This window comes from Mustela nigripes, chromosome 6 (assembly GCF_022355385.1).
Source record: "Mustela nigripes isolate SB6536 chromosome 6, MUSNIG.SB6536, whole genome shotgun sequence".
In the NCBI taxonomy this organism is placed as follows: Eukaryota; Metazoa; Chordata; class Mammalia; order Carnivora; family Mustelidae; genus Mustela; species Mustela nigripes.
This window is the reverse complement of record NC_081562.1, coordinates 107,771,431-107,786,694: the sequence shown is the minus strand read 5'-3', so window position 1 is coordinate 107,786,694 and position 15,264 is coordinate 107,771,431. Positions and strand designations below refer to the sequence as shown.

General features: G+C 42.7%; 1 protein-coding gene across 15 annotated transcripts in view; it reads left to right on the top strand.

The window, feature by feature from the left end:
* The window catches only part of MICAL3 (microtubule associated monooxygenase, calponin and LIM domain containing 3), a 221,544-nt gene that overhangs the window by 133,902 nt on the left and 72,378 nt on the right, over positions 1-15,264 (top strand). For all 15 annotated transcript variants that reach the window (XM_059403945.1, XM_059403958.1, XM_059403956.1 and 12 more), the window contains 2 exons: positions 7,595-7,683; positions 8,693-8,780. In XM_059403945.1, coding sequence (XP_059259928.1) covers positions 7,595-7,683; positions 8,693-8,780 — 177 coding nt within the window. The remainder of the gene's footprint in view (positions 1-7,594; positions 7,684-8,692; positions 8,781-15,264) is intronic.

Genomic DNA, 15,264 nt, shown 5'->3' with positions numbered 1-15,264 from the left:
CATTTATAGGAGAAAAGAAGTAACCCAGGCACTGTGGTGGGCCCTCTAACACATACCATGTCCTTCCATCCTCACAACAACCCTATACAGTATCACAGTAACCCTATATAGTAACTAGTTACATTTGCAATTTTACAAATCCAGAAAGCAAATTTGGAGAAGTCATGAGTTCCTTGTTCAAGTTCACCCAAAACTAGTAAGTGCTGGTTTACACTAAATGACCTCTGGGATCCCTCCAGGTCAGATGTTCTGGAATTAGTGACTCTGTGCCTGTGTCAGCTCCACACTGGCAAATTGAGAATCATTTCAGCTCTTTTAAAAGGATGCAGTCTGCCCTAAAACTAAGCTCCTCTTTCTCTTGCCAAATACTAGTTTATTTCCAACTGCTTCCAAGTCTTAAGACAATGACTCTAAATCAGACAGTGTTTCAGGTCTTAAACTTCCATCTCAAGGAGAGAAAACCCACTATCTGCTAAGGTGGTCCGAGAAGGGCCAGCATCGGTAGCGACAAGCCTGAAATAGTCCACTGCTCTCTGTCTCTTCGAGTACCAACTGCCCTGATCACCCTTTGCATCTTCCTCCGGGACTACCGGTCTCCCTGCCTCCACCATTGCCTGCTATGGCCTGCTTCCACAAAGCAACTGAGGGATCTTAAAAGATATAAATCAGATCTTTCCAGCCTCCTGCTTTATACCCTTACCATGTGCTGTAGTCCAAATAGAATCCGTTTAGGCTGAGAGCTTTGCTTGTCTACCCCAGCCTACATTTCCTCTCTGCTACCAGCTATCCCCTAGCTCGCTCTACTCCTGCCACATTGGTTTCTTTCCATTTCATAAACCTGATTAGGCTGCTGCTACCTTGGAACTTTGCTCTAGCTGCCTCTTCTCCTGGAATGCACTTCCTCCTAATCTTCACAGGATGGGCTTCTTGTCCTTCACAGCTTCGCTTACATAGTCCCTCCCCAGAGAGGCATTTGCAGACCTCCCAATCTGTGGTACTCATCACTACCTGGTGCTTATTTACACATTTTCAGCTCTTTTGAGCAGAGACTAGTCTTTCTTCTTGACTGAACATTCTCGGTGTTTAGATTAGTACCAGTCCTATGATGGCATTCAGTGAGCTGTTGAATGAATGAGTCATGGCCCATTATGCCTTAATCTTGCCCTTTAGCCATTTGTTTCCTCTAATTTCTTTTTCCAGTCACGCCCATATTTAATTACCAAGATTTAATTTATTTAGACCATCTAAAATCAATGGCTTGGCAGAATCAACCATAATTTGCGGTTAGTTTATAACATTAGTGTGGCCGTATTCACTGATAGAGACGGACATCATAGAGTAGTGACTAAATGTACAGATTTTGGAGCCAGGCTTCCCAGGTTCAAATCTTCTGTGAAGTTCAGAGTGGGGGCACTTGGGGCAGGTTGCTTAACCCTTCTGTGCCTCACCTGGAAAAAGGTGGAGAGTAACAATATCTACCTTATTGTGTTCTGAGGACTAAATGTGTTGGCAGATGTTACAATAGTTATGATATTATCTGGCACACGGTAAATATTAGATAAAATTAGCTCTTTTTGTTATTAATCAAAGAAGCAAAAAGTACCATGAAATTGAGCTTCAGAAAGGGTTTGAGGAGATATTGAGTACCTGCACATAATATGATTTCTCATTTACTTATCTCATCCTATGAGTATTATCTTCATATTCTACGTGAAGAGACATGTTTCAAAATGCTAAATAGTTCACATGGCTATTGAGTGGTTGAGACAGTATTTAAACTGAGATCTGACTTCAGTGCTCATGTTCCTTCCATCACATGATACTACCTTTTTAGAGAAAACAATTTTCTGGACTTTTCCTGAAAATTAGCTTTTGGTTAGGTTTGGGACTTGCTTTGAAACCTAAACGTCTTTTCTTTATTAATTTAGGATACTCTAGCAGAATTCAGTGAGGACTCCCTGGAGTTCAGCCTATTGAGTTGTATTTTAAAACCTAGGATTCTGGGGCACCTGGGTGGTTCAGTCATTGGGCGTCTGCCTTCGGCTCATGATCTTTGGGTCATGATCCCAGGGTCCTGGGATTGAGCCCTGCATTGGGCTCCCTGCTCAGCAGAAAGCCTGCTTCTCCCTCTCGCACTCCACCAGCTTGTGTTCCCTCTATTGTGTGTCTCTCTCTGTCAAATAATAAATAAAATCTTAAAAAAATATAATAAAATAAAACCTAGGATTCTACTTTAGTAGAAGAAAGCAAACTAATGCAGGAAAAAAAAATAGAAGAAAGGAATGAAAGTAACTATAACTGTAGTTATCTGATACTGTAATAAAACAAGACTATGCCACCCAGGCACCCCAGGAGCATTCTTTAAAAAGAATAAGGTACAGGCGCCTGGGTGGCTCAGTCAGTTAGTTGAGCATCTGCCTTCAGCTAAAATCATGACCCTGGAGTCCTGGGATTAAATCCCTCATCGGGCTCCCTGCTTGGCAGGGAGTTTGCTTCTCCCTCTGCCCCTTGCCCTACTCATGTTCTCTCTCTCATGCTCTGTCTCTCTCTCAAATAAGTAAAATTTTAAAAAGAAAGACAAAACAGACAAAAAAGTAGTCTGTGATCCAAGCACTAATAAATTCTGTCTTGCCCTTACTAAATTTTATCTTCCCCAAAATTCACAAAAGGGAGGGGTGCCTGGGTGGCTCAGTCAGTTAAGCATCTGCTTTAGGCTTAGGTCATGATCCCAGTGTCCTGGGATCATGCCCAGCATCAGGCTCCCTACTCACTGGAGAGCCTGCTTTTCCTTCTCCCTCTGCCACTCTCCTTACTTAAGCTCTCTCTCTTAAAAATTCTAATAAAAACTTATAAAAATTAAAATCTTTCTTAAAATTCACAAAAGTGAAATGGTTTATTACAGATTATAAGAGATTTTTGTCTAAGCTGAGAAAAATAACTCATAATTCAACAACCCTTGTAGAGAAATCAGTAGTGAGACTGATGGTCCTTTGGCCATCAGTGTTCCTGACAATAGATGTAGTGTCTCTGAGTTCTGGTTGTGTGCCAAGAGCTGATAGGAAATTCTATTTCAGAAAGCATGCTATATAATGAATATTATTTGAAATTATGAAATCCATAAACTACATTTTTCTAAAATATTTAATCAGTGTTGGGAGGCAGGGTACAGGTAAAAGAAGACAGAAGTCAGTTACTTTGAAGGAAAAGAGGAATGATACAGTAATCAGAGCACCAGCTCTGGAAAAGAAAGGCCATCTCACCTTTATTTCTTTTGACTTTTATGTCCTCCCCCTTTTTTCCCTAGATTTATTGAGCTATAGTTGACACATAACAGTATTTAAGTCTGAGGTATACAGTGTGTTGATTTATACTTTTATAAACTGTAAAATTATTACCATCATAGTATTAGGTACCATCTGCATTGTATCACATAGTTCCTAATTCTTTTTTGTGGTGACAATCTTCTCTTTTTTAAAAGATTTGTTTGTTTTGTTTGTTTATTTATTTATTGAGAAAGGGCAAGCAAACAAGCATGCATGTACACACACGTACCCACAGGTCAGTGGGGGAGGGAGAGAGAGAATCTCAAGCAGACACTCCACTCCCTCTAACCACCCCCCCACCACCATGCTCCTCTGAGCATAGAGCCTAGCACAGGGCTCGATCTAACCCTGAGATCACAACCCAAGCCAAAACCAAGAGTTAGATGCCCAAGTGACTGAGCCACTCATGTGCCCCTATGGTGAGAACTTTTAAGGTCCATTTCCTTAGCAACATTCAAGTATATAATACTGTATGATTAACTATAACCACTATGCTGTGCATTGGATCCCTGAGCTTATTAATCTTATAACTGGAAGTTTCTACTCTTTGACCAGTATCTCATCATATTCCCCACCCCTTAACCCCTGGCATCCTCCGTTCTGCTCTCTGTTTCTCGGAGTTTGTCTTCTTTAGATTCTTCATTTAAGTGAGGTCACACAGTGTTTGTCTTTCACTGTCTGACTTCACTCAGCATAGTGCCTTCAGGGTCTATCCAAGTTATTAAAAATGGCAGGATTTCCTTCTTTCTCATAGCTGGATAATATTCTTTTGTGTCCATGTACCACATCTTTGTTATCCATTCACTCATTGACAGACACTTAAGTTTATTTCCATATTTTGGCCGTTGTAATGCTGTAATGAACATCAGAGTGCAGATAGCTCAACAAGATTCTGATTTTCAGTTTCTTTATCTACCCAGAAGTAGATTTCTTTTAACTTTTATGTCCTTCCCCTTTTTTCATTTATTGAGGAACTTCCATACTGCCGTCTGTAAGGGCCGCACCAGTTTACATTCCCACCAGAAGTTCATGAAGATTCCCTTTTCTCCACACCTTCACTAACACTTAACTCTTCTCTTTTTAATGATGGCCATTATGACTGGTTTGAGGGGATATCCTGTGGTTTTGATTTGCATTTCCCTAATGACTAGTGATGTTGAGCACCTTTTAATCTACCTGTTGGACATTTGCAAGCCTTTTTTGGAAAGCTATCTCTTCAATTCTGCCCATTTTTTAAAATCAGGTTGTTAGTTTTTTTGTTGTTGAGTCGTAGGAGTTCTTTATATATTTGGATATTAACCACTTGTTGGATATATGATTTGAATTTTCTCTCATTCTGTAAGGAGAAATACTGCCTTTTCATTTTGTTGATTGTTTCCTTAACTGTGCAGAAGCTTTTTATTTTGATGTAGTCCCACTTGTAGAGATTTTACTTCTATTGCTTGTGCTTTTGCTGTCATATCTAAGAAATCACTCCTGAAACCAGTGTCAAGTTTCTTTTCCCCTGTTTTCTTGTGGTTTTGTGGTTTCAGGCCTTACACTTAAATCTTTAATCCATTTCAAGTTCGTTTTTGTAAGCGGTATAATATAGAGATACACTTACATTCTTCTGCATGTGGTTGTCCAGTTTTCCCAACACCATTTATAGAAGAGACCATCCTTGTCCCATCAAGTATGCTTGGCTCTTTTCTCAAACTGGGGTTTATTTCTGCATGTTCCATTGGTCTGTGTGTCTGTTTTTATGCCAATAAAAACATGTTGATTACTATAGCTTTGTGATAGAGTTTGAAATCAAGAATTATGATGCTTCTGGCTTTGTTCTCAATATTGCCTTAGCTGTTGAGGGTCTTTTGTAGCTCCATATAAATTTTAAGATTTTTTTCTACCTCTGTGAAAAATGGCCTTGGAATTTTGATGGAAATTGCATTGAATCTCTAGATGGTTTGGGGTATTATGGACATTTTAATATTAATTCATCCAGTCCACAAACATGGATATTTTTCCATTTGTTTGTGTCCTCTTCAGTCTCTCTTATCAAGGTCTTGTAGTTTTCAGTGTGTTGATCTTTTACTTCCTTGATTACATTTATTCCTAAGTATTTTATTTTTTTGATGCTAGTGTGAAAGAGATTGTTCTCTTTACTTTTTCAGATATTTGGTTGTTAATGTGTAGAAACAATTGCTTTCTTTGTGTTGATTTTTTATCCTGCAATTTTACTGAGTTATTGATTAGTTCTGGTGGTATTTTGCTGGGGTCTAGGCTAGGATTTTCTACATACAAGATCATATCATCCTCAAACAAAGACAGTTTTATTCTTTCCTTTCTTATTTGGATGCCTTTTATTTCTTTCTCTTACATGATTACTCCGGCTAGGACTTTTAGCACTTTGTTGAATAGGAGTGGTGAGAATGGGCATCCTTGTGTTCCAAATCTGAGAGGAAAGGTTTTCAGCCCTTCAGCTTTGAGAATGATGTTGGCTATGGGTTTGTTGTATATGGTCTTTATTGTACTGAGGTGTGTGTTACTTCTATAACCCAGTCTGTTGAGTGTTTTTATCATGAAAAGGTGTTACACTTTGTCAAATGCTTTTTCTGCATCTGTTGAGATCACATGGTTTTTATCTTTCATTCTGTTCATGTGGTATATCACGTTTACTGATCTGTGTATATTCAAACGTCCTTGTATTCCAGGGATAAATCCCACTTTGTTGTGGTGAGTGATTGTTTTACTGTGCTGTCGAACTGGGTTTGCTAGTATTTTGTTGAGAATTTTTGCATCTGTGTTCATCAGGGATATTTGTCTGTGATTTTCTTGTTGTGTCCTTATCTATTGTGGTATCAGGGTAATGCTTTCATTGTAAAATAAGTTTGGGAGTATTCCTTCCTGTTTGATATTTTGGAAGAGTTTGAGAAAGATTGCTGTTAATTGTTCTTTAAATATTCGGTGGAATTCACCAGTGAAGCCATCTGGTCCTGAACTTTTCTGTTTGGGAAGGATTTTGATTACTGATTCACTCTCCTCACTCAGTATTGGTCTATTCAGATCTTCTCTGTCTTCATGATTTTGTCTTGGTATGTTATATGTTTTTAGAACTCTGTTCATTTCTTATAGGTTATCCAGCTTTTGGTGTATAATTATACATAGTAGCTTCTCACAATCCTTTGTATTTCTGTGGTATCAGTTGTAATGCCTCCTCTTTCATTGCTGATTTTACTTTTTTGAGTCTTCTGTTTTCTGAATTAGTATAGTAAAGTCTTGTGAATTTTGCTTATCTTTTCAAAAAGCCAGCCCTTAGTTTCCATCAATCTTTTTTCCTGATTTTCTGGTTAGTTTCTCTTATTTTAACTTTGAGAACAAGAAAGTTCATTTGTCAAAGGAGTAACCTCTGCAAATGAAAAGGATAAATGGGATTACTTCTGTTTCAACAGTTTCTATAGTAGGGTCTATCCTTTAATTTTCATAAGCCTTGGCTCTTTAAAGTGGGAGTAAGGAAAGAGCCAGGAAAAAAATGACCCTTTGTGACTGACTCCCACTACCGGTGTCCTGGGAAAAGCCACGATCATTGTTTTTCAAACTTTAGACCACACCTGCAAAAGAAAATGCATGTTTCATTAGGGCTCAGTAAACACATATAGACACAACTAAAAGCTGTCGGGACTGATACTTAACTCTGATTAGGCTGCTGTGCACTTGACTGCCTGTTACTGCTTCATTCTATTCGTAGTCCATCGCAGGATTGTTTGGTTTGGTTTGGTATTGTTTTTTAATGCTGGTTGTGACCCACTATGGGGTCATAAGGCTGGCTTGTGGATGGTTGCAGCAGAGGGGGTCCTGTCAGAGCCAGTGCTCCATGCTGCCCCACCCCCTGCAGCCTTCACGCCTCCACCCTGCGCTTATGTTCATTCTTGGTTTCCCCAGAAATGCTACTCCCAGCTTTCCATGTGACCACATCTTTGTTCTGCACACACTGCCACTTTGTTCACTGGCCCTGCCATGCAAGCTTCACATCTTTCCTCTGGACGCTGATTGGGTGATAGCTCAATGGCCTTCACATATCCAAAAGAAATCCCCTCCCCCTTCAGGCAAAGGGGAGAGGAGGGCTGAAATCAAAGTTTATGGGGAGGGTTTGGCCTCCCTGGACAAGAAGCCTGGGCAGTGGTGACAGTAACCTGTGGCTAGAGGAGATAGACAGGAGTGTGCTGAGACAAAGGAATCAAGTTCAGAATTAAGAGTCTCGCTCACTTCCTTTTCCCCCTGTGTCTTGCCTACAGGTAAATTCTACTGCAAACCACACTACTGTTATCGACTCTCCGGCTCCGCACAGAGGAAGAGACCGGCAGTGGCTCCTCTCTCTGGAAAGGTAATGGTGATCCATCAGTAGGTGAGGGAAAAGCAGCAGGTGCATTTTAGCATGGTGACAGGTGAGGGTGTGGTTAGCTGGGCCTGCGAAACGGCCACTAACTTGCCCTTCTTGTGAATGGGAAGGGCCTGAGAGACGGTCACAGTCCAATTGGGGAGGAAACCCACTTTTCAAGTATAATCTTGATACTGCATTTCACTAAGGTGATGTTCCATCTACCACCTGAGTTGGATTTATTTGAGAGATTGTGTTAGGCCCTCCTTTTTACACTCTATAAAAGAAGACTTCAGGGCGCCTGGGTGGCTCAGTGGGTTAAGCCGCTGCCTTCAGCTCAGGTCATGATCTCAGGGTCCTGGGATCGAGTCCCGCATCGGGCTCTCTGCTCAGCAGGGAGCCTGCTTCCTCCTCTCTCTCTCTGCCTGCCTCTCTGCCTACTTGTGATCTCTCTCTGTCAAATACATAAAATCTTTGAAAAAAAAAAGAAAAGAAGACTTCAGTCATTGTAAAAAGCCTCCTTCTGAGAGAAGGACACCCTGCAAAGGAACTTGGCTGTAAATAATCTGCTCTGCTGGTCAATTCCTTTCACTTTCTTTATTCTGTGAATTACTTATCTAAGTTCCTTTATCCTTCTTACTTTTTTCTCTCTTTTTTTTTTTTTTTTTTTAACCGAGAGTAGCTCCTCCACTTGTCATTGTCCAAGTGAACCGGCTATTCCCTTCATAACAAGATGTTCCCTTGTCAGCATGCAGGCTGACTAACCCGTCCTGGAGGGGCTTTTGTTGACTGCAGAGGGACCTGTGGGGAAGGGAAACTTATTCCAAGATGGACCTAGATTTTGACTCCTGGTGATTTCTCCATGAATTATGTCCTGGGTTTTTAAAGAAAGACTGTGAGAAATATGGTCTGGATTGACTGGTGAGAGCAGCGAACTAGCCAGGCAGGGGCCATTGTCTTCTGAGATTTGAGTGCTTCGGTCAGTCACTCTTCTTCTTCTCGTGGACTTTCCTAGGAAGCCAGAGAAGCCCTACAGGATGGCCCCACTGTGGACACAAGTGGACGGGCCAGCACCATCGCCAGCCCTGCTGAGAGAACTCCAGGTAGCCTCACTTCCTTGTTTGGCTGGGTGGTGCGTCACTCTCTCGGCCTCTGTGACAAGGCCAAGGGGATGAGCCAGCACCTCCAAAGCAACATTTCTTCGATTGGGCATCAAGTGGCCCAAAACCCTTTGGACTCCTTTTTCATGTGCCAGCTGCTTGCATTCGGAGTCCCCTTTCTCTATGGCCTGTCGGAGGTGCTGGTACAAATCAGAGGGGAGTTTCACTTGCAGGCCGTGAGCCAGTAGGGGCGCCATCTGGTAAGCGGGGTCACCTGAACTTCAGGAATGTCTGTTCACAACCTCAGAGTATTGTTGCCAGAGCTTGGGAGGCTGCCCACACCTCTTAAGTGTGTCTTAACACTGAGGTGGTTGGTCCAGGCCCTGCCCAGATAGACAGGAATTCAGAACAGGCTGCTTGCCAGAGTCTCAGGGCCTTCTTATTTTGGACTCCTTGGACAGCATGGAATTGTAATAAGGCCACATGATCTAGATTTATGTTCACCTAAACTTGAAATTCTTGCATCCTGTCCCCTATTTGGGTATCTACATAAGCTGACACTATACTTCTATTTGATGTGTAACCACTATAGGCCATGCCCTGTCCTAATCACTTTGGGGCATTTGAACTTGTAATGAGGACCAAACCCTAATTTGTTCAATTTCCCCTAATCATTTCCTTGTGTCAGGAAGTGAATGACACTATCCCTACCTCTGAAAACGTTTATTCTGGTTTTCAGCTCATGGGCTCATGGACATTAGGCTTATTGTGAAAAATTGTAGTTTTTCCCTTAAAATTGCCTCTCTCTCTGCTCCATGTCAAGCCAGCCCATGAGATATGTCCCCAGTTCCACAAACTGCTGGAACTGGTCCCAGTACCCCCCAGTGAAGCCACAGACTGTATACAATCCAGGGTCTTCGTGTAGGTGAGAGAGGAAGTCAGTGGGCCATGTTTCTGCTTCTCACACCTTCTGTGTCTTTCACAACAGATAGAGCTCAAGCAGCCATTTACAAACTTGAAAATTACCATATAAAAACTAAAGATCATCCCAATTTCTAATGCTAGAACCTGTGGAGCAGGAGTTGGCAGTGAAATTTCCATAATGGGAAAAGAGAATGATCCACTCCACTTTCAGATGACAGGTTTTCAGAGTTGCTTCCCTCCCTGTGCTTAAGAATTAGAGAAAGGGAGAATGTGCCCAGGGAGGGCAGTGATTTGGAGGGTAAGACCCAGCAAACCCCAGCTGAGCTAGGTGAATTCAGCTTCTGCTCCCATGTGTGCCCTTTTTAAAATCCAGGGAAGCTTTTTTTTTTTTTTTTTTTTTTTTTCGGGGAAGCTTTTTAAGTGCCCTGCAATTTGGACCAACATTTTATAGCAATGTTTAAGCCACAAATGACTTTGAAATGTATAGCTTCAAAGCCCTTTACAATCTGTCTTTTCCATGAAATGCTGGCAGCCTTTTGCAGTTGACACTCTCAGAGCACCAGGGGGAAGTACTGGTAGCGAAGACAGAGTCTTCAACTGTGGGGTCTAGAATGTGCATTTGACCAGGTGAGAACACCCTCTCATCAATCTGGGCCTTGTTCCAGCAGAGACGGATTTCCCAAGGAACTTGGCTACTCAGTAAAACAACTCAGAGAAATGAAACTTTCCTTTTGGGTATCAAGTACAGAACATTCTTTTTAAAAAAATCTAAACACAATGAAGTTCAGGTTGTTTCTGAGCATGCCAAGTTTGTTCACTTTCCCATGTGGTTCAGTTTGCCATTCATACTGTCTAGTTTGAAAGCGTAATGGATTTAGAGTTGCTATAGAGAAGAATATTCTGTAAAGCAAGGAGAGAAGGTAAGAGTCTGACAGTGTCATTAAAGACTCAACCAAGAAAGAATCAAGTCCCTGAGGATGTCTCAGCCCCTATGGTTCATGATTCTGAAGGTGACTTGCCTGTTCTAGCACAAGGGGTTCAAGTTGTGCATCCCAAAGGAAATCCTGCTCGAACCCTAACATGAATGAGGCACGCACTGTCCTCCCACTTGAAGGCAGCTGAGGGTTAATGGGGTTCAGTTCGTATCTGCCTCTGGGGACTTTTGGAAATGACAGTGCTGAGTCTGAACATGCTCCAAAGCCCCAGCACTTCCCCTATGAGGTATCTAATTCTTGCTAGCCTCTATAGAAAAGGAACAGAATTATGGGTGGTATTTTATAGTTGGCATGAAGTAGGTTTCTTTTTTTCTTTTGATAGGGATGTCTTTCTCTAAATCCCACACTAAACCTTTGATTGATTTGGGATTTCCTTTTGAAAAGCTTCAGAAAAACTCAGGTATTTCAGGGTTTCAGAATATGTCCTTGATAAGTCATTAACCCAGATCCATGGTACATCTCCTCTCCTGTACTATAGACAAGAAGAAGCTGCGAATGAATGAACTTGATTTCACTGTGTATAAATAGGCCATCCTCCTAGATGCATATCCTCCAGAAGGCAGAGCTGGAAAAGCTATGGCCAAAGCTGGCACTTAAGCCTACTGTGCATTATCTCTGGGCCACCTCTGTATTTGTGGCAATGCCCTCTTTTCCCTTATGTGCTTGTCCCCTTATGCCAAAATTACTGCTGTTGCCAAAAAATCCCAGACAACTCACAAGTTGAAAGAACCTATTCCAGCCTGCTTTGCAGTGTTGTCTCTCTCTGATAACCTAATCTGTAACTGCTGCTAATTTAGTGTTTGGAGGAGGACATGGTTTACAGTACTGTTGTATATAATGTGCTTTTAATATAGAAACCCTCCTTTCTGTTCCCCAAATCTGTAAATGCTTTTTTTCCAAGATTCTTATACTTAACTACTATAAATTAATGGACCTGGCACAGATTTTCTACCCTGGCCTCCTGGTACCTACTCTGACTTTAAGTAAAGTTGGGAAAACAACAGGTAGAGAAAAAAAAATCCCAAATTATATATTTTCTCCTTGGACATAAGACCCTCAATTGCAGAATCCCCTTTACATTTCATATAGAGAATAATAAAAAATGAAACATAAAGATTATGGGGAATCATAAGGGAAGAGAAGAAAGCTTTTCTTGTAGTACAGGTTAGAGAGTGGGATGAAAAGGACGATCTTAACTTGAAAAGCTGCCTAATAATTAACAAGAGGCAAGCATCTGCTCCCTGTCCCTAGACAGCCCTTGTATGATCACTTTTAAGTTCTATAGTTTGGGTGCTAAATGGACCAGAATAGCCATGCGATACAAGGAATGTCATGCAATCCTGGGGTTCCTGCCTGTCAGGACGAAGTTAGAGAGTCTCACTGCTTCCCAAGCCCTCTTCCCTTATAGGCATTTCTGGAAAACCTCTCAGTAGAGCAAAGAGAATTGTGCAGTCCAGCGTAACTCCCCAGCCCTCCCCCAAGAGTCATAGTTTGATGGTAATGTGCAAATATTTATACATATACACATGTATATTTATATAGGTATAATTTCATAAGACAAGTAGATATTTATCTATCATGGCCTAAATAATTATAACCATACTAATGAAGCTGTTTCTGAAGCTTCTTTTTCCTGGGTTCTGGAAACCAAGGGAGCTTTTACAATGGGGAATCATGCCACTGGCCTGGCTTAGAGTCAGGTCAGGGTTTGGAGGGAACAGAGCAGGCCAGCACATGTGTGGAGGTGGAGACTTTGGGGACAGGGCATGGGTATCTCAGAAAAGGAGCAGTACCCGGCCCCAACCTCAGAAAGTTGACTTACGAGCAGACTAGGAAAGCAGGGGTTCTGTTGCTCATGGACTACCACAGAGAGGCAGACCCCCTGCCACTCCCGTTTTGCTTCCAGGCTTCTCTATCAGTTCCCCTGGCTTAGTTACTGCAGCTTCCTTCTGTCTCTTGGTGTTTGGTGTGTCTCTGTAGGGAAGTGGATCGTTCTTAGTCCCTCCTAAATGGGCCTCAGCATGGCCTGGAATGCCCGCCCAGTGGATTAAGGGCTTCCCTTTTTTCTGGGCCATTCAGCTTGAGGGTGGAGGTCAGGATAGAGGTGGGGGGTGGCAGCCAGCCAGGTTCCCACGGCCATGGTACAAAGAGGCCATAGCGAGGGAGGATGCACTGTGCCAAGGAACACATCACCTGTCTGCTTCTGGCCTTCCCTGTAGCCTTTACGTTTGCCCTTGTTTTTAATCTGTGCTGTGAGTTTTTGGTGTGTTTCTTTGTGAGTTTTTTAATTTAATTGTGTAACTTTGTTTTTGCCATTACTGTGAAACTAAGGTGTTGTGCTTTTAATTTTTTTTAACAAATGTTACCATTCTTATTTAAGAGAATAAATTCCAAACAATCTTCGGGTTTCTGAGTTTTTCTTTTCCTTCCCTTTCTCCTGTTTGGAGGGTGGGAAAGGGGTTAGCTTAGGCAGATCTCAAGAGTGGGCCTGAAGGCCATTGTGCCTAAGGACTGTCGCTTCTGAGGTAGAGTCAGGAGAGAGTGTGGATGTAGTAAAAATGGGGGAATGGGGTGTTTACACCTAAAATACAGATGGTCGTTAACAGAAGGGCCTCTGTCCATGGGGGTTGGCATGGTGGAAGACATTTTGTTCTGTAGCAGCTGCAGGTAGAAGAGACCGAAAAGGTGCCACCTGTGCCCCATAGGCAGGCAGGCAGCATGAGGGACTTGAGGGCTAGAGCAGGTGGAGGGATAGAAATTCATGTGGAGCCCATGTCTGCCATGGGGACACGGAACCAGAAGCTTGCCCTTCCTGTTCCTGCCTCTGGCAGGCCACTTGGGGAACTGGGAGCAGTTATGTGTCTCTCCTCTGCTTTGAGGCTTTTGCCTAAGGCACAGTGACCTCACTCCTGGTGACACTGAAGGTTTTCTGTTCTCTCCAACTGATGTCCCTCTCATGCTGTCTCTGCTGTCACCTGCACACTGAGCTAGGATATCCAGTTCTGCTTAGCCACTCACCCTCAAGCCAGGAGAGATGAGCCTGTTGCCTTCTCCCACACATTGCTCTGACCTTAGCAGTGGTTGCTTCTTGTGTCGTGTTGGCACGCCAGCCACAGTGGCACAGCCCAGCTTTGGTGCCACATTGGGCCAAAAAAGGGCACCAGGTAGGGGAGCACTCCGCACCAATTCTGCTCCCACTGACTCTAGGAAATTGGGTATCTATTGTTAAAAAGGCTGCGGAGCCTCCTCTACTCAGAAACAGCCCACTTAGGACTCTGGGTTCTCAGGCTTACCCACAGAATAGAGAAACCGAGTGCTGGGTTCTCTTGATATCTAGATTATCAGATTCCCCTGTCAGGGAGGGTCTGTATCCTTCCATAGCTTCCAGTTCTGTCAGAACACTGTTTGTACCATTTTAATCCTCAAAGCATTCCTGCAACAGAGAATTTGAGCCCTCATTCCCACTCCCCACCCAAGTCTATAGTCTTTTGCACCCCTGTCTCTGAAATAAGTCTCTCAGTATCCTGGTACCTACAAAAGGCTAAGAGGAAAAGAACTGGGATGTGGGGGATGCAATAAGTGACAGTGAATAATTGACTAAGAATCGATAAGGCTAGATCTACATATATAATTGAAGAATTTTAGACCTTTGCTTCTGTTGTCTGTCCCATGCCCCAGTAATAAAAGGGGAGGAAAGCCAAGATTGTTTAGAACAGGATACTGAAGCATCTAACAGGAAGGCAGTGACAATGAATGTGATTCTGTGCCACCCATTGTGAAGACCCTGGACGAGTCCCTTTGGGTCCCAGTTTCTTTCTGAAACTTCTTAAAATCCATCCCCCTGCTTCTCTTTAATAAATTCCCTGGAGATGTCCGTAATTGAGATACTCCCTAGGAGAATCCTGTGGTGTAGACGTGGAAGCAGTACAGGCAATGAAAATGGGCCACTCTCTATTTTCATACTGAAAAATAGGGCAAGATAAGGCCATGTAGGACCCAGGTCCTACAAGTGTCCCCCTTGAAGTACAAATAAAAGAAAAATGCCCAGGTGGGGCTGTCTTAAATGTAACAGCCAGGCATAGATGTCAGGAAGAAGCCTCCCTGAATCCCATCCCCTTTCACAAAGCTTCAGAACCTTATCCAGACTCCAAAACCAGTCTTTACCTTGGAACTCCAATCCAGCCAAGCACCCAGCAAGTGCCAACAAGTAGATTCGTCATAATGAAATGAGGGGGAGGGACATCAGATTGGCGCTCCCTATCTTGGTTAAGCCATAGGGTTGCTGTGTTCTTTGCTGTGTTCTTCTCTAACTCCTCTCTCTCTCTCTCTCTCTCTCTCTCTTTCTTTCTCTTTCTCTCATCACTGCCCACAATTCTCAGCTGTGTGTTGGCTGCTGATGCCTCTTTCTTCACAATTGCTCCTTGTCTCTTCAACATGTACATTCTGGAGGGGGTAGGCTTTTGGGCAGAAATACCTTCCATACACCTGAGAAGAGAGGCGGGGCTCCAGCATATGTGACTCTCCTTCAATTACTTCCAGGTTTCACTAGCCACGTGAGCACCATTTCC